A 20200-nucleotide genomic window follows, 5' to 3' on the forward strand; every position below is an offset into this window, starting at 1 on the left:
TGAATAGATTAGCAGCATGGTTTTGTTAGGTGAATGCAAATGTGCCAATAAAAAGAAGCGTATCACTATTTCCCCTTCTAAATAATTCACTAAGCACTTTTATATTACTTTTTTCTGTGGGTTGACATCTTTATATTCTTTACTACCGAGCTTATTATATGACTGAATCATCTTTTTAAAAGTGTATGTTAGTGTATGCATGCGCGTGCACACACAGATGGAATCCCAGAGGAAGTTTTGTATCGCAAATGAAATACTATAATCTGTTCGGTTACACAGGGCTTTTTTGAACTAGGGTCATAAATATTTCTTTACCAGACAAAACCAATGTTGCATGGCAATATACTTTATTCTGTATAGCTTCTTTTAAGCACATTGTGTCTCAGATACGTTAGAGGCAATTAACACACTTGCAGATTTTAAAATAATCTAAAAAGGTTTTAATATAATGAAAATTCTAAACAATAGTAATATACATGCTCCTTAATTCACATGCGCTGTAAATGTAAAAGGGTGACTACACCTGTAAGAGCTGAGCAGCTATTGACATTCTTCTAAATACTGTTTTGGTGGAATGAGCTCTTAGTGAGGGGGGCAGCTGGTATCTTTGTTCATCGATTCTGAAAGACCAGCACTGTGATGACTCTTCCTAGATATCCATGTTAGGACTGTTGTCGGAGCAGTAGGAGGGACAACTTTTTCTTGCTTGGCCTTTGGGTTTTTTTTTATATGGGCTACCAGTCCCAGTACAGAAAGGCAGCCCTACTATGGAATTGAAATTAGAATAATTAATGTCATTATTACAGCATAATAACTATATTTTATTAATATTTCACAACAGTGCTTTCGAGTCTTCCTGGTGAAACACTCAAGCTGCCTGATGGACTCAGCAGATGGCTGCTCACCACCACGCGTTTGATTCCTTCCAGCAGACAGTTCCTGTAAGACACATCATGGTATTGTGCAGTGTAAAGGGGATTTTTTGCTTGCATTTAAAGACAAAACATCTCTAAATTGTGTAATTTTTCCTTTGCCTGCTCTGTCCAGATCCCTCTTCTGGTCAGTTTGCAGTGCCAGATTATTGTATCTCCACTCAGGGGGGGTAGTAACCTAACATGCCTCAAGAAATCAGATGTGGCATTTCTGATACCATTAAGCAAGCAATACTTCTTTGCCCATCCCTTTTTAAGCCCCCCCATTTACTGTACACACCACTTTTTATTATGTGCTGGTTCTTACTAAGAGCTTAAAAAATGAAATAAATTGCCTTCGTGGTTGCTTCATTTTTGTGATTAAAATGGATTTTACTGGAGCTAGCAAGGACAGAATGTATCTCAGATGACTTCAAAAGCATCAATAAGACAGTTGAGAATCTGAAGAAACACCAGTTTCTGAGGAATGGAAATTAGCCTCTGACCAACTGGAAGCCTTGTGGCAGCGCCAGCGGCTGGCGGTGGGGTTAGGTGGAACGAACAACCATTTCACATCCTCTGGGCTGCTGAGCATCAGTGGGTTCCGATCTCAGATTCATGCTGTGATACGCAGTTTTTCCTGCTTTTAGAGACAACCTCTCCAACTCTCAGTACCCGTGTGAAGGCTAAGCAGGAGTGCAGATAAAAAGAGTAAGCTTAATAAGCAGAGAATAAGAGTTGTCTCACATGAACAGCTGGATCACTCCCATCCCATTCCAGGCGCCAGAAGTGAAAGAAGCTCTGCAATTCACACAAACTCAATTTCATGTCATGTGTGAGTATAAACCCCACTGCATTACACACTATTTAGTTTTCTCTTCCAGAATTTTTTTAAAGAGGAAACAGGATGAAAGACATGATAGTTCAGCCTAGAATGTTACCGAGTTTTGCAACCTACGGATGAATGACGTGAGAGGACTGACTCTCTGCATACGTAATTTATTACAAATCACTAAGTGCTGGGATAGAACTAGCAAATGCCATACGCAGCAGTATTTGTGCCATGCTGTTAACTTTAATCTTACGTAGCTAGTAGCTAGAACCTTTAGTTTCTGCTTTTTCTAAGGGGTCATCGTTATTTTACTGTGTCTTTCTATAGGGCGGGGAAGGAAGCAACATTTTTCTCCCACAGATTTGAAGTTCAGAGCTGTAAGCTAATGCTGTTTTCTGGAATTCCAACAGCCCATGCACATAGCTTGAAATATTTCAGATGCACCCTGACAATTACAAAATTTTATGTAATTTCATATTCTCATCTTTCAGAAAGGGAGAACTCTGTTTTCTGGAATAAAAAGTTCTTCAGTCTCCTAGGGGACAAAAAGGCAATTTAAGCTTCCCAAAGCAACTTCAAGAGCAGTGACAGCTACCAGTGTTACTACAGAATCATAGTTTTTCAGATCATCAACTGTAATGACCTTCACATCCTGGATTTAGATTCAGAGGATGTTGACACAACCTTATTAACACAGACAAATGTCTCCATCTTCACTTACAACATCCCAGGGACACATAATTGAAGAACGTTATAATAATGCACAAATGCTGCTGTTACTAAAGCAAAGAGCAGCAGGGGAGATTTAATTTCCACACAACAGTACCGCTGATAAAGAAGAAAGATGTGCAAGTGTTCAGGAAAGCTGTGGACATGGAATGATTAAAACTAACAAAAAATATTCCAGTGGATAGAGTCAAAAAGCAGGTCTTTAATTTTAAAATTTGCACAGCAATAACAGAGACAAATAAGTCTCTGAAATATTTTGGAAAATATAATTTTGCAAACCTTTTAGATTGCTTAAATGTTTATTAAAATGGACTAAAAGCCAAAATTCTCTGGGTAAAATAAATACTTTGTCTTTGCTAAGTAACGGTATTTGTGAACAAAACATAAAACTGTAATTTTCATGTGTCAAACATAGTAACATTTAAGATTAAATGTTGGATTCAAACTGGCCATTTTTTTAACATCTTCCTATTTACAAGCTGCTCATTAAGACCATTTACTTTATATTAGCTATTAAAATGACTAACATTTTTAAAGTTTTCTCCATTACTAAAATAAAAACAACAGAAATGTCCTTTTACCATAACTTAACAAAAAGCAGAACCATATTTTTGTTATCTAGGAGAACATACTGTTTATAAATACAGATGTTTTTCATCTACAATTATATAAATAATAAACATGCTGTCATTCACAAGGATTTTAATAGATGATCATACATAAGCAATATTACGATCTAGCAGAGGATGGCATGAGTTTTCATCATTAATTTTTACTGTACTTATTCAGGACCCTTGTCTTCATCTGAGAACTGTGGAACAGACTTCTTTGCTACAACGTTGTCCAGTCGCTGTCCTTGCAGATACGGGTTCACACTCTGAAAAAGTTTTAAATTATTTATACCTACTAGAAACAGGGAAACATATAAAAGGTAACTAGAATAAGTATATATATTTATGATTTCTTATTTATCAAATATTTGCAGACTGAAGAAAAAAGAAAATGCTCCTAGGGAGTAAATCTACAAGTCAATCAGCGTTTTGTTTTCTAGTATTTTTTTATGTGCAAGAGTTTAATCCAATCCACTAAAAAGAATACAAGTGAAGGAGGGCTATCAAGAATATAGGATAGTCTGAATTAAACACTTGTCTTTTTGCTCCACTCCTCCTTTCCTCAGTTCAACAAAGAGGCAGCAGCAGACCTAACTCCCTAATTTCTGAGGCAGGACAGAACTTGTCAGAGAAGTACAGACAGGTAAGCTTTAGCTTAAATCAGTAGGCTTTGATGGACCTTATGCTGTGAGACAAGTTAGGTATCACAATACCATTTTTGACCAAAGTCTCTTCTTCAGCCCAGCTCCTCTCCAGGAAACCCCTCCTTGCTTCCTCTCCTGATGCTGAGATAAAAAACTGCTGGCACAGAAGCAGAGCCAAGCAAGGTTTTGGCATAGGGAATGGTTCTCATACCACTGCCAGAACAAGGGAATGCTGGAGAGGAGATCTCTGGAGAGGGTTTAACTTCACTTTGCGCCATGCGAGCAGCACAAAGTGAGACTGAAGATGAACAGATCCTGTCTCAGAACTAGAGATCACAGTAATGCAGAAAGCCTATGCTTGAATTTTTCCTATACCAATGGAATAAACCCTATTTACTGTATTTGCAAGTATCAAGCAGTTAAGTGGAGCTTTGGAATTAACTTGAATATTTTTTACACCCACTTTCTGACCTGTTACGGTGTCAGTGTAAACAAAATTCAAATATATACTTTCTCCTTCACAGATATAGACAAAAGTTTTAGTGTGGCAGTTTCTTATGCCAATAAAAATTGTTTGCCTAAAGAACAAACTTTGGAGGAATGCAAATTTGCTGCTATCTCCTGATTCTTGTCAGGCTGGCTGTATCACAGAAATTAGTTTTCTGGAGATATTTATGTCCTTCTTTCACCAAAATGTAGGAATTCAAAGCTACGCAAAAAAACCCCCAGCTTTTAAAACAGACTTGAAATACTTATTTTCACATAACTCAAGTATTTTTCAAATCTCTGGAAAAGATTTGGGGTTTGTCTGTCTTCAAGTTTAAGCCCTTGGGTTTCCCCAGATTTGTAGAGGCTATCATTAATATTTAATCATAGTACAGAGCAGCCCTTTTGCTTACTTCTGTTTTTTGAGTGCTTTGCTTGCTGCAAGTGAAACCATAAAAATATTAAGAACCAGAAATGAATGTGGAAAAATATTTGAAAATAAAACTAAACTATTTTAATGCTTTAAATTGTTAAAAATAAGACAAATGTAAATGATTTGTTTGTGTTTGTTTAAAGAAGTTCTGTTTAATGTTAATTTAGTGAAATTCAGCTGTTGCATAAACTTCTAGGAACTATTTGAAGATTCTTAGGAAGATTAATTGGTCTTTTTTTTGGAATGGTACTTGCTTGCTACTTTTTGAAATAAAGTAGAAGAGAATGAGAATACATAAAAATTTGAGTCCTTCTCAACTGACAAAAGAAAACACAAAATATAATGCAACATTTTTGGCTGATTTGACTGAAACATGTTTAATCCTATACAGCTGTGCTGAATTCAAAGTAATGCGGTTCCCGAGTACCTTTGTGCACAGCTCTGAGCCCACAGCAACATGACTCAGTGATTACAGATGCACTCCTGTCACGTTCAGCTTATTAGATTCTGGACAGGGCTTTGCTCGTGCATAGAAATTTTAAAAAGGGGAGAACTGCTAGTTAAATTAGGCTTCCTTGTCCTGCACTGCAAATGCTGCAAAAGAATAATACAGTAGTAAATAGCAAATACACACCTTCGCTATGTAAACTGATTATATGCATATATGTTTATATGTGTGTTTATATACATATATATATAAAAATATATTAATATACACACATACTTAAAATGTAGTTTGGTAGACTCCAGTAAGTGCCTCTGTGACTGTAACATCATATAGACACCACACAGTTGCTATGCACACAGTTACGCAGGACTTGCTTTAAACTCAAATCGGGACATTCTGACCCAAAGGATGAATCTGTTGCCAGAAGCTGTCCTCCCTAAACACGCTGTCTGTGCAGAAGGGCATGGAGGAGTGGCAGGGACCGCAGAAGGCAGGAGGGGAATCCAGCGGGCTTTTCGGTTTCTGGAAAAATGCACTCGGCTGTTGACAGCTCTAGGTTACCCTTCTGCTCATAAAGTGAAAATCCTGAATTGTTCGTTAAAGGAATAGTAATCATTAGTCTTACTCTCAAAACAATAAAATAATTTAAATGATAATGAATTTATCATTAAGTGACATGTCTGTGCTAAGAAAAATAGATCCGCTGCAAACCAAAAAACTGAAGCTTCATCTCCAAAATTCTGAGCTACTGCTGGCCACGTGGCTGTCACATCTCTCCAGCCATCACTCCTTTTGTATCCAATTAAGTCAATCAGCACGTGGACAGAAAATTAATTTATTTTTTCTTTTTTTTTCCCTCCTGTATATATTACACTAATCCTATTTTAACATGCTGTTCTAGCTCTTAATAAATATTCCACATAACTATTTCCAGAGTAAGTTCTACTTATTTTACAGTTAAAATCAAGTGTCTAACCTCTTTCCTCTTTTGCTAACAAACTCGAAAATCAAACATAAGTGGGGAGGCAGATACTAAGCTCAAGACGGATTATTAACTTATGGTTGAACAGTGTTTATTACCAGTGATGTGTGAATCCGTAAGAAATTAACTCACCTCCTCTGCTTCCAGCAAAGACTTCTGGTTTGAGAGTCAAGTAAATAAATAATCATCTTCACTTACGCGTCAGTTACTTTAAACGAAATGTACTTCACATTTTCAATATAAACTCTCCTGTCATATTTTGAAAATCTACTTTCTGACAGACAGCTAGACTTTTTCTTCTTCTAAAAAAATACACCAGCACCAAAGCTAAAGACTTTGAACTGCCAGAAAGTGATTTTCTGGTAAAAGAAAGGCTGACATGACTGAAAAAGAGAGAGGCAATAGTGAGATGGGCTATGCAGAGGTTCTCTGTGATATGTGGACTGCCTGCCTTGTTTCAGGGGCAGAAAAATGTTCATCTTTGCCTTTCAAGCAGGCGGGACACAGAGATAGGAGTGCAATCTGATGTAAATCTAAGTAAGTGAATCAAATTACATCAGCTAAAGAAACAGTTCTGTCATTTACACTCAAAAACATATTCACATGCATGGATAGTGGTAATTAATGTAACCAGTATTTTAGTAGGAAACTTTAAAATTGTGTTTTAAAGACATTTCAATAATTTTAAATGGGTTTATGCAAATAGGATCAATTTTAAAAGGCAGATAATATAAAGGGGTTTTTAATTAATGCTCTACATTGAAGTGCATCTTCTGAAAGAAACAGGCTATTTAGGGAAATAGGTCTTGTACTCGGCGGAGAGTCCTGAAGCCTGCTGTAGTAGTTTATCACAGAGGTTCCCTGACTTGACACATTATCTAAGGTACAATGCAGATGTGTTAGACTAACTGTTCATTTCAACACTATGATTTTAATTCTTCTTAGCCCTCTAGATGATACACGGGCTATAAAGTATTTTGATAGTTACCCTCTTCCTTCTTTTTGGACCACCATTAATCTTCTCAAAGAGTAAATTCTTGCTCTGGAAGGGGAAAAAAAATGCAGCCATCAAATTAATTATACTCTTCTTTTAAAATGTTATTTTTGCTGTTAAATATTAGCAAGTTTAAAGGGGTGTGTAGATTTACGGGAAGGATAAACCACAAACATGTATTTGGATATTCCTGCTAACATTTTGCAGTTCTTCATGAGCAGCCACAGTCTTACCAGCAATTAAAAAGCCAGTAATTTTCCACTATGTTGCACCATGTTATCATCCCTGTTCAGGCAATAAGCACTTCAGGTACATTGGTGTAATGATGTAGACTGGATGTTCCCCATCGTGTGATACATAGTATAAATAAATATATATTAAAAAAAAAGAGAAGGAAAAAAAGAAAAATGAGTGGAAGGGAGAGGAACAGAAACCCTGCCCCTGGTACATCTTTCTATATGTCTGAGGTGACACAAGAACAGGAGCAAAATATACTTGCTTTATGAGGGATTTTCTAATTCCTTTTAAAAACTGCAATCAGCGTCATTCCTGCTGTTTTGTTGTCTTTGCTTATTCCCTTCCAGATATCAACACTTCCCAGTGCAAAGTTCTGTTGAAAGGAGTTCAGCGCCAACTCTTCCTTTGTTTAAGTAGTGCCCTCAATAAAGTTTCTAAAAACCATTTGGTCTATAACATTTTTTTAATGGCGAACCTTTTAAAAACTGCCAAAAACATCTTGGCAGAAGAGAAAGTTATGATGATGAGAAAAGAAAAAAAAACCAACACAAAAAAAACCCTCTGACCATAGTTTACATAAGTGCATCCACATATTGTTGTATTTCATACAAGTAGTGAATTCTAATAAAGTCTGGAATAACACACACATGCTCAACACATTTTGTTTCAATTGTGTATTATGAAGAAAAACAAAACCAAACCCTAACCTGAAAATGGAAGGAGAGAAGAATTACATGTATAAAAAGCAGAACACTGTATAAACAAGGCCATTAATTCTGCTATAAACAACTGACCTAACATTGATTATATAAATAGAAAGTGTGATCCTAGTGCAAGACAAATTCACCAAACACTTCTACCCTCTCTGCAGCCTTGATATGAGAAAAAACAAACATTTTCAAGTGTTACACTGAAATCTGCCAAAATTGTCTGTTTTTCACTTCTCATGTTCATTAAACCCCAAATTCACAAGGCCTATCTCTTGCCCAACCTCAGTTATTTTGTGTGAGCTGTGCCAAAAAGGAACAGAGATGAAGTTGGCCAGGGGAGACATTCTTGGCTAGTCATTTATGCAAACTCACTTTGGGAAAACTTAAATTTAACATTTTAAAGAAACCCACAGATGCATAAATTACTCTCTTTAGGAAACAAAGCATCACCAAAGCCTCTATTGGTGAACTATTTGACCTTATACTTTTCATGACAGGAAAAATGGTATTTCTGAAATAAAAAGAATTTCACGACTACTGAAGCTAACATTTCTGTCACTCGGGAAAATTCCTCACAATTGAACTGTTCCTGCTCAGGAAGATCATATTTTATTTAGTTTGTTTGGGAATGTTTTAAGACTGTAACTACTACTTCAGCATTATGTGGAGTACAAAGCAAGTGACGTTATGGAGCATGAGCCAAGAGTGTTCTTGCATGGTAACAGCAATCCTGAAAATATGTTCTACTGTGTAAGGGCCTGAGCTCATCAGCCACCAAAATTTGCCCGTTAAGTGCTTACCATTCTCATCCCTCACCTAGGAGTTGTTAGGAATGAAGGCACAGAGTTTCTCCAATTAAAGATACACCCATATAGAGGTGTGCTGCACATAAATTGCGATTTCCCTCCCACTCCAGGAGCTTCCTTTGCACCCTCTCGGCTACCTGGATTAGGGTACTACAGGTTGGGATTTGGGTGGGAAAAACACAGAAGTTAGAATGCTTACAACCAACTAACTAATGCCAGAGAGATTTACCCTTAGACCTTTCAAGTCTTCACTAAAACTTCTTTAAGTCAGTAATAATCAGCAGCTCTGTAATCTGGACCTGCACAATTACTAAGCAAAACTGAAAAGGATATACATTAGCAAGGCTGCACCCTTTCACGGGAGGGCTTTTTTCCCCCAGTCAATTTACAGCCTTATCAGGACTACAAAGCATGACAATTTCTATTACACCAAGCATACTATACTAAATTAAACAATCTGCACTGTCTGAAATTGAAGAGGGGGACCAGACCTACCATAACCCATCCTAATAATCACCAGTGCCATTCCAGTAGTTAACAACATCAGCTGGTAAAGAAAGATTCGCTTCATGTGGCTCACTATAACTAGAGTTGGAATAAAATCAAATCAGAGTGACTAGTTTCAGATTTCCATTAAAATTAGGAAGGCAGAGATGGCAACTTCTTTAACAAACTTCAATTTCATCAAATACTTTTTTTACCCCTGCTTCCTATCCTTTCTTTGTACTGTCTTGGATCCACACACTACCTGATAAGCAAAACTGGCATTACTTCTACCCTTAGAGTGAAATGTTATCCATTGCCTCAGTAAAAGTAAGCGTTGCTGAAAAACATAGTTGCTTTTAATTTTCTATTTTTATTGATACTGGTGTCAGAAAACACAGCTGAACTTCCCTCCTCCTTTTAACCCCTACACATGGTAGTGGTTAACACTTTGGGTTTCAATAAATAACTTCTATGTAAGTGGTTTTCAGATTTGTATTGAAAATTGTGTATTGTAAACCATCTTCTTGCAAGTCTTTCTGGATGCCAACAACACTTCTTCAGACCATCTAGAGTCAAGTTGCAAGATGTGGAAAAGGCAGACTGAAATGGAAAGTACCAGTCTCCTGCAAGGAAAAGTCCAAACTGACAGGGGAAAAAAGCCCCCAGACATTTTAGAAACTACAGTTGCACACCAGGGTAGAAACTTCCGAAAGTCCCTCGTCTTACACTTCCACTGTCCCCTCTATGTTTTACACATATGAGGAGAAAGAGAGTCTTTGGGGCTGGGGAGTGGAGTATAAGCTGCTGGCATCTCACCCTATAAACAGGGTCTGTTCCCGAGATCTCCCACAGCTCAGTGTACTGATATAAGGAAGAGCTGTCCCAAAGACAGGAAAATTTTTCCTCTTTCTTCCCTCTCCTGTAACCCAGTATACATTTATCATAATTTATCTATTTGTATATTCATATGTATTAGCAGTATTTACACATAATATTGAGCATCTACATGGAATCACACACTTTGCTGTGTGAGACAGCTTCTAGACTTGTTCTACCCGTATAGAATGTGTCTGATACTCACAGGGTACTGCAGAGGCTCCACAGCTTTGCAAGCACGAGGATCTGCCACCAAACCAACCAACCAACCTGTTTCTTTCCCACTGTTCATGAACAAGCAGGTCTCTTTTTTTTTTTTTTTCCTGACCTGCTAATGCAATTTGGGTTTTACTGTGGTTACGCTGAGGAATGCATGCTGGCTCCCTGGAAGGACAAGTCAGTGGGAACTGTAACACCGCCTCAACTGCTCCATGGCAGGAAAAGGCAGGGGAGAAGCTCCCCCGAGAGCTGCAAGCACACGCCAGCTTGCGCGGGTCCAGGAGACACACTGGCTCCGAGGGCTTCAGACGGTGGTGACAGCCTAGCGTCTTCACAGCACGCAGGAGCCTGTGGAAACGCCGTCTGTAAATAGACAGCCGTTACAGCTCCTGGGGCATTTGGTCCTAGGCTCTTCCACGGGAGAAGCAGGAATGGGCTGCTGGCGGGCAACGGGGATTTTGGCAGCTGGGGGCAGTGGCAGGATAAGGATGCACAGTCACCCACTGGGCAGTCCACAGTTGGCTGCGTTGGTCATTTACAACCTAATCCAGATGACAGCAAGTGACCTAAAAGAGCTGCTCTACTTTTATCTCTGCTTTACAAGATCTCAAATAGCTAATTTTTAGAGCGCTTTCCTGCCTTTATTTTTCCAGAGAGATAAAAATAACAAAACCAGCCATAAAATCAGATACTATTGTATTTATCTTTTTAATGTGTAGTAATAGACAATGAGGAGGCAATCGGGGCATTTCTCCTGGATCTCGGCAGAACATTTGCTCATGCACATTACCAGCTGTTTCATCTCTCATTAAAAAGATCAGGAGTTGGCTATGCTGCAGCTAGATATGATTACTGTTTAGTACCTAACAGTCTGTTTTAATCCATGTGTGAGCAGTTTTTTCCCCTGAATTAGTGGTGATGGATGGAGAAATGAAAAAAGGCCAGTATTCACTAATGATTACCTACCATTTGTTAAGTACGTATGTTGCTGATGACAATGCAGTATGTACGCTTGATTCTGAAATATTGCTATAGGCCAAAGATTTACAGAAGTGCTTTTATAGACTTCAGAATGGTATTATGGGACTAAATTACTTATGAATAATAAGAAAACTAACAGCATTATCTGGCATAAATAAGAAAGTTCACCATCTGGTGGTTTTAAAATTAAAACCTTTGATGGTAATTACTTAGAATGCAACAAGAGTTCCCAAAATTTGGATTTTTGGCATGACGCTCTCTAGAAATTTAGCACTCACATAAGTAATTAAGACTATAAATCTTACACTGGTTTGATTATGAACGATGAATCATTGTCTCACAATTACAGCAGGAGAAGAGGCTGCCAGACATGTCCATTTATCGATATATACTTACAGATCACTGGCTTAGGGCAATCTTAAGTAGTGTTAAAACAATGTAAAAGGAGATTTCATGATTTGCTCTAGAAGCATAAATTACGATCATTGTTATTGTTTTCCTGGCGCCTGAAGATGGATTTGGGATTGGACATTTAACTGATGTAATCTAAGATTAAGCAGCAGAGCTCTTTTTGGAGCCTCTAACTTGCAGAAATAGTCTAGCTGGAGTTACTAAAGTCCTTGTACACTCAGAGCAAGATTTTTGCCCGTAATGTAGCTCACTGTGTTTATTATATGCAACGTCTGAAACAGGTTTTCAACGTAATATAGTGCACAACCTGAACAGAGGAAGAAGTAGCATCAAGTCCTCCAAAATCCTTAAACCAGAGAAAATTCCTTCGAGCAAGCTATCTGTACCCAGATTTTTAAGGTATTTAGGCACTGCTGCACTCCATTATTTTTTTTTTTTTTTCAACATCTATATAGATGAGTAGTCACTGAACCTGGATAAACTTTCAGATTAGGGCCTTGTTACGTTTTGAACTGTCGTGCTAAGATCTGCACTAATATGTGGTTACATGTTCATTGTGGTTTGAAATGTGGTGTGTGCATTTATCAAGTGCGCACACAGTCGTCATGCTTTGGGACAGATAATAAGACAAGGATTTCTAATTTCTGTTTTTATGTGCTTTTTATCAATCACAGGCATTATTTCCATGTTTTCAAGAGCAATTTCACCTTTTTGAGAAGCTTCCTTAGGGTGATAATTATTCTGGCAACAAGCACAACATTCTCCTTGTGGTTTCACAGTACCCCACACAGCAAATAGCCAGTTTCACGTGCAACAAAAATAAGCAAGAAGCATGTACTCACCCACTTGCCTGTGTTGGGATAGTCATGCTCTGGATCAAAAAGGTGTTGGTGCAGCTGGTATTCCCTGCTGAATTCTGCTGTGTCTGGGGTGTTTTCTAGACACCCATCATCAACTGCAAAAGTATGTCAGAAAGTCCTGAGTGCTTAGTAGCTTTTAAACACACAGTCAGTGCCACATTAATCAGCAAACTTCTTAAATGCAATTATGCCATTTAAAAAAAACCAAAAGACATTTAAAGAACTGGCTGACTGGAAAATATCAGGTATTTTTTTGTTTGAAAGGAGTGTGTCAGGATATATTTAAATTTAAAAAAAAAAACAAAACACAACTTAATGAAACTTCAAAACAGAATTATTTTCCAAGCTCTCCCCCTCTTTTTCGTTTTCCTTTTAGATTAGTGATTGAGCTTGGGTTTACATAGAACTGCATGTTATTCTGTTTCAGAAGGATCCTCTTTCATTTTTAAATGCCCCCAGGAAAGTGCAGAAGTTGTTTAGGCAATACTTTTGAAGCTCATGGTAAAATGATGCTGTGAGCAAGGACAGGATTTCCTTCACTGAGTAGCTATTCATGGAACTCCATTTCTGGTTTGCTACTTTGTTCAAAATGGCTAAAAATCATTTACACATCAGATCTCATAAAAATGCAATGTGGCGGAAGTTTTATGCTGAAGACATTTCTGCAGATTGGTAACTAATCTGATGGGTCCTGATAGGTCCCGAAACATCATCTAATCACAATGGATGGTTTTGCAGACAGCGTCGTTATCAAGGATAATACCCTTTTAAAAAATCAGGTTATGGATTTTTTACCAAAATAAGACATCTTTACATTAAACAAAGATTCAGCAGCTTGAGGCCAGAGTAGCTCTTTCGATAGTCTGCTCCTGGAGCTCCCTCTGCTCTGTCAGCATGGGGAGCTTGCAAGTTCTTCTCAGACATACCCAAGGAGACCCTACCACCCTGGACGTGATGCTGGGCATCCAAACAGCCACAACACAGGCAACTCCAGAGGACACACCTGTAGACCCTCCCTCCTGTCCTTGTTTGATCATCATGTAAAAAGATTTGCAGATGGATTATATTTTTCCCTAACATGCAGGAAACAGTAAAGACTTGACTTTAAATGAGTAGATTCAGTGACCTGAAGAGGTTATTCTAAGTTGAAAAGATGCTGCTTTCTCGCTTTTCTCCTTCAAACGAGGGAAAAAATAAAGTTACCAATAAGGAACAGGGGAAAACTAACCATACTGGCTAACTCAGAAACCACTGAAGTTAACTACAAGCACTTAAAAATTATTTTAGTCTCAGCAGGGACCGGGTCATCTCAAGAGAGAAGCAGGTGACAACAGAAATGGGGTAGACCATCTCCAAATGTCTCTGCTTTTGGCAGAAAACACAAAAGGCAGCTGGGACACAGGAGTACCCTCTGCAACCGCTAATCCAGAAGTCTTCAAGCTCAAGTGCTCCAGGCTTATGTATTCCTGCTGTGGAATGTGCATATGTAGACAGTGACTGGAAAAATTGTTTTCCATTAAGCAAATCCAGAGACCTGATTGAGGAAGGCCTCTGGTAATTTGTATGCATAATACAGTCACCACTTGAATTTCCATTTAAGGCTCTGAAAAACATTTTACTTTAATCCTAGTAGATACTATCTTCACTCACAGCGTACCTACGACAAGAGCCATTTATCTGAGCGGGCAGCGCTTCCCAAAGAATTCCCCCTGTGTTCAGATCTGACTGTATTAGCTTAGCTAACAACTTCTATTTCACCTGAGAAAGAAAAATTGAAGAGATTTTCAAAGGCATTTCTCTGGATGCCAGGTTTTGAATGTATTAATCTAATCACTAACAGAAGTCTAATGGGGAAGCACAGAAGATAGGAAGTCTGTGTGTGTGAGAAAACCTAAATCCATGATTTGCAACCTGTCAGGCAACAGCTATATTGAACAAAATGGAAAATTAGAAATTATTTCAGAAGAGATGCAGGCATCAACACCAAATGAGCTATAATAGAAAACAGTAAGGGAGGACTATTTGAAATTTTGTCATATTCTTGAATGAAATGTAAAAACACTGTTTGCAAAACTTCTCATGACAAATATTTATTTTTTGATCAATTCTAAGCTAGTTAGAACATTTTTTAATAAGAATACAGACAACTGTTTTGCATTATCCAAATAACATAAAAGAAGACTAAACAGAAAAGATTTTTGAAAAGATCTCTTAGCTCACAAATGAAAAATGAGAGAAAAATAGAGTGCTCATTCCTAGTTCCAGCTCCCAAGGCAGCCAATGGGGGTTTTACTACTACTTTCAGTACTGGAAGCCATTCCTTGGCTCAAGTAACAGGAAAAAGATCAATTCTCTTGGGATACGTATACATCATCCGCACGCAGCGCTGCTTTAGAGATCCCTCAGCACCAGTCATGTCCCCGTCCGTCCCCCCCCAGCTTGGTACACGGGCAGCCACGAGCCGAGGGGGCACCCGCTGTCTGGGGGCTGCACCACTCCGGCTGCTCCGTGCCTCAGCCGGCGTGAGCCTGCATGCAGCGCGCTGGGGTACGTCCACATCGCTCTCCATTTCTTGGCACAGATGCACCCTCAGTGAGCTATAAAGCCACATGGATTGGAGCCAAGGTATCTTAAATATTGACTCATGGTCTGGGTTGGAGATCAGGGCAGACAGTTTCATTCCTCTTGGCACAATGAAAGTCTCTAAAATAAGGGTAAATCTCATCTGCACAGAATGATAACTTTTTTCAGGGGCCAGCCTAAAAATGAACTCCCTCAGGAACAAGAGGCTATCATAAATCTCACTGTCTTCTACTCCGAGGTCAGGATGATTTCTTCCACCTGACCTTCTCTAGCAGTCATACAGCAATACAGAAGGTACACATATTAAAAATAAAAAAGCTCATCTAAACCACCTGATCGCTCAACAGTTCTGCTCTTGGAGTACAGAATGGAAGAACACACCCGTTGCAGCACTGAAAGACGTACAGTGAAGACAGAGGTGCAAAGGCTACAGCAGAATTACCTGTTTTTCCAATCGGGCAGGGATTTGGAGGGTCAGGATATCCTTGATCTTCACTGAAATCCTTTGGCACGTTATCTCCTGTCAGCTCAGCCACGATGTTTGGGATATTGCCATAAGGACCCAAGTGCTGGAGACCCTCATGCGCACCACCTAGCAAAGACGATTTACACACACTGTCTATTTACAAGACTAAAAGTGTAAGTCCTTTTGTTGCTTCAAGTAATCCAGACTCAGATTTAAAAAAATATATAATTGCTATAGAGACAGATCCAAGTTTAGATTCCAAACATTTCCTTTAGGAACATAACCCTGTGACCTAAATCAGGTAACTTGGGTAACGAAAAAGGAAACAAAATCAGCCACTTATTATTAATCTCAGGGTTGTTTTTTTCCTTAACTATGTACATTATAGGTAAGAAAATGCAAAGAAAAAGAAACATGATACAGTAATGGAACTTAACACATTTACTGCACAATCGCCTTCAGTCACTGATACTATTACTGTTCATTGTAGCAACTAATAATTGAAGAAGATATGCCAAGACAGCATCATGGCAATAAGACAAAGTTAATGACACTATAGAAAGAAATAATACTATCTGCACAGCCCAGAAATACATTAATAAATCAAATCATGTGAGGGGACCCAAGATATAGAAAATTTTGTTGTATACAGCTAGGAAAATTATTTTAAAATCAAACCATTTATTAAATGCAAATTTGAGTTTCCTGCGGTAATGGTGAAAAGTGATGACGAGTCCATATTGTTGATGGGGATTCCTGTGCGTGTACACCTACACAGCAGTCATCAGAGTATGAAACATCACATTCAGTGACTTTTTACTTAATAGATCAGTTCTAGATGCAGGCTTTCATATTGCCCTGTGGGCTGCAGCACCACCACCACAGGGTTACAACAGCAGTGTGCAGCAGGTTTTATAACTCAGTGGCGGAGGACACCATGATGGGCTTCCTCTTCTTGGGCAAACGCACAGAGAAGTGGTGTGCCACAGCATCTCAGCTTGTGTGCCTTGCCTTTGACAAGTCGGGTCTTCTGCTAAAGGTTTGGGAATGAAGCTCAGGCCATTCTCTGTATGCCTCTCTACAAATATTTATCTGCTCCTGATCTTTTCTGCATCTGTTACTGGCCAAATGCATCTACAGGATAAAATCCTGCTGCTTGTGGAGTTTTGTAAATACTATTGTACAGCACACTTCTGAATTTCAGACAACTAAAATCCTAATTTCAAGCATGCTCTTTTTCACTGCCATAAGACAGCCACCACACACACTGCAGCAGCAGCTTATGTAGTTATTGAGTACCAAGATGGTTGTGCAACAGCAGAGCAATATTTTTTAAAAAAACTATATAATAAGGGATAACAACATATAGTCAGTGTATGAATTCCACTTACAATGAATGAGAGGAAAAGGAATTTGAATGATTGGAAAATGCCGGTTAAAAAGCGAATGCAGATATGACTGTTCAGGTAAATAGCACCATATTATCACCAAATGGTCTTATTTTCCATTTCTATCATTTTCATAGATCCGAAAGATTGGAATAAAGCTTCTGAACATGAATGTTGCTCCAGAAGAATCATTCAAGTACTCCTGTCCCACCTTACAATAAATACTACCAGCCTAAATAATCTTTTATACAGCTAGGCATTGTAAGCTAACACAATCACTTTCAAAAATTACTAACATAAGACAGTCTTGACAAATTTTGTATACATTTCTACATTTAGAAGTGGTAGTTGAGTCAAATGTCTATATTTTGCAAATAATCAGTTGGAAGCTGGCATTATAGTACCAGAAACAAGTAGTCTATAAGCACAAATATTTCAATTTTATTTGCACAATGGACTAAAATCTAATCAACATGACAATTTCCTCTCTTAAGTACAAGTTTCTTATCCTGTAATACAATGTTGAAGGAAAATTTTACAGATATGTAACAAACATAAAAGTAGCCCTATAACAAAATTTGCATCTGGGCTATATGAGGTTTTCCCTTGCAGCTGAGCACGAAACCTGGTACTAAAACCAGAATAGTGTTATATACACTATTATACGTTTACAGTCCATAGCCAATGCAAGGACAATGCTTGTAAGAACTGTACAGATTCACAACAATGCTATGGTGATGAGGTTAAAAAACATGTAACATACATTTAATCTAATGTCACTTAATCTAACATCTAATGTATAGCATAAAATACTTTTGTACTGATCTCCATCACATGAAGATTGATTGCATATATGTATTATAAAGCATCAGGTTATGATGCTGCTGTAAACTACAGAACCATATAATCAATACGTGTTTGAACATCCTGTATACAGTGTGGTTCACTATGGAACAATCCATCAGATAGAAGCATATCTACGCCTGTACGTGGTGCAGACCACTTGGCACCAAAGCTCCATCCATAAAGAAAACAGAGGTACTTAGCAGGCTCCAGTGTGCTATATATACATGTAAGTTTAAACTGACTGCCAAGAATTTGCTTGACTGAGTACCATCTTTTTATATTAATATAAAGGGTTGTTTCCTTTAACTATAAATGTCCAGGATCATTTAAGGGTTTTTCCTGTCTTTCCAAAATAGCTGGAGACAATAGCACCTGCTCTGGTGCCATAATTTAGCACACTTGAGTGATTTAATAATGTCAGCAAAGCTCATTCCTTATAAACTCTGATAAATAGTGCACTCAGTAAAGACTGCAATAATAAAAATGAAATGCTATGAATATACCAGATAGAGGTATTATGTACAGTAACTCACAAGCTGTGTTAGTTTTGTTATTGTAACGTTACTGATTTGAAGAAACTTATTAGGATTAAATAAACTGCAGCTACCAAGTCAGGATATTGATACAAACATATACAGTCAGCTACAAAAATAGCACAATATGGGTCTCCTGAACCTTGAGGTAGAGATGGAAAGAAAAAAAAAAAGATGAGACTACTAAATATCAAGAAATTTTTTGTAATTTCCTAGCCAAGGGAAGCATGAGAAACACTGTTAAAAGTATTTGCAACTGGACTAGCAAAAATCCAGAAGAATAGTACAGAGAACACCTTTTTACTGAGAAAGGATGGACTACACAAATCTATGTTTTTCCCATCTCTCCTTATTTGTTGTATAAACTGGTGTTTGTGGGCCACATACTAGCAAAAAAACCCACCTCTAGAACAATCACCTCCTTTTCACATGCATAATTTCTGTGTAAGCATATAGTTATTTTACATCCCTACAGGATAAACAGAAATTTAGGTCTTTTGGACTGAGGTCAGTATTGTCATAAGTAAGCTTTGGATTTCATTTTAAAAGTACGCATATATGTAACCATCTTCTGGCACTGGTCTTGAACTGTTGCATGATGGAAAACAAAAATGGAACAATGCCTTTCACCCTTCCTATAATTCTGGAAAAGTCACTGAATCATTTAGGTTGGAAAAGACCTTTAAGAACACCAGATCTAACCATGAACCCAGCACTGCCAAGTCCATCACTAAACCATGTCCCTAAGCACTACATCTACGCCTTTTTTAAACACCTCCAGGGATGGTGATTCCACCACCTCCCTGGGCAGCCTGTTCCATTGCCTGACCACCTTTTCAGCGAAGAATTTTTTCCTATTATCCAAACTAAACTTGAGGCCATTTCCTCTTGTCCTGTTGCTTGTTATCTGGGAGAAGAGACTGACACCCAGCTGCCTATGGCCTCCTGTCAGGCAGTTGTAGAGAGCAGTAAGGTCCCCCCTGACCCTCCTCTCCAGGCTAAACAACCCTTAGTTGCTCCTCATCAGACTTGTACTCCAGACTCTTCACCAGCTCCGTTGCTTACCTCCAGACAAGCTCCAGCCCCTCAATGTCCCTCCTGAAGTGAGGGGCCCAAAGCTGAACCCAGGATTCGAGGCGCGGCCTCACCAGTGCCCAGTACAGGGGGACGATCACTGCCCTGGTCCTGCTGGCCACACTGTTTTGGACACAAGCCAGGATGTTCTGGGCCTTCTGGGCCACCTGGGCACACTGCTGGCCCATGTTCATCCAGCTGTCAGCCAGCACCCCCAGGCCCTTTTCCCCCAGGCACTTTCCAGCCGCTCTGCCCCCAGCCCGTAGCGCTGTGTGGGGCTGGTGTGACCCACGTGCAGGACCCAGCACTGAGCCTTGTTGAACCTGGTACAACCAGCCCTCAGCCCATGGGTCCAGCCTGTCCTTTAATCATCTCAATTAGAGACACCTGGAATGACTAAAAATTTTAAGTACACACATTTTAGCTCATTTCTTTGTACGAGTAATAATATCTCTGCGGGAGGGGGAACAACACGATGACTCCATTCTTGGAGAAGGGAAAACAAAAAAAAAAAAGGAAAGGACAACACAAAGAGCAACTAGTTTCTTGCCAGTATTGAATATTCCCCTGGTCAAACACATCCAATGGAAATGCTATTAGCCCACTGAAGTTCTAGTCACTGCTACCCAGCTATTGGCAGTGTAACGCACAACT

General features: G+C 38.7%; 1 protein-coding gene across 1 annotated transcript in view; it reads right to left on the minus strand.

Moving 5' to 3' along the window:
* Window positions 1–330: 330 nt before the first annotated feature.
* Window positions 331–20200, minus strand: part of LOC119150895 (rho GTPase-activating protein 11A) — a 47794-nt gene continuing 27924 nt past the window's right edge. Inside the window, 4 exon segments of the mRNA XM_037394006.1 lie at window positions 331–3349; window positions 7065–7118; window positions 12639–12751; window positions 15682–15831. Coding sequence (XP_037249903.1) covers window positions 3254–3349; window positions 7065–7118; window positions 12639–12751; window positions 15682–15831 — 413 coding nt within the window. The 3' untranslated portion in view covers window positions 331–3253.

This window comes from Falco rusticolus, chromosome 7, assembly GCF_015220075.1.
Source record: "Falco rusticolus isolate bFalRus1 chromosome 7, bFalRus1.pri, whole genome shotgun sequence".
NCBI lineage: Eukaryota > Metazoa > Chordata > Aves > Falconiformes > Falconidae > Falco > Falco rusticolus.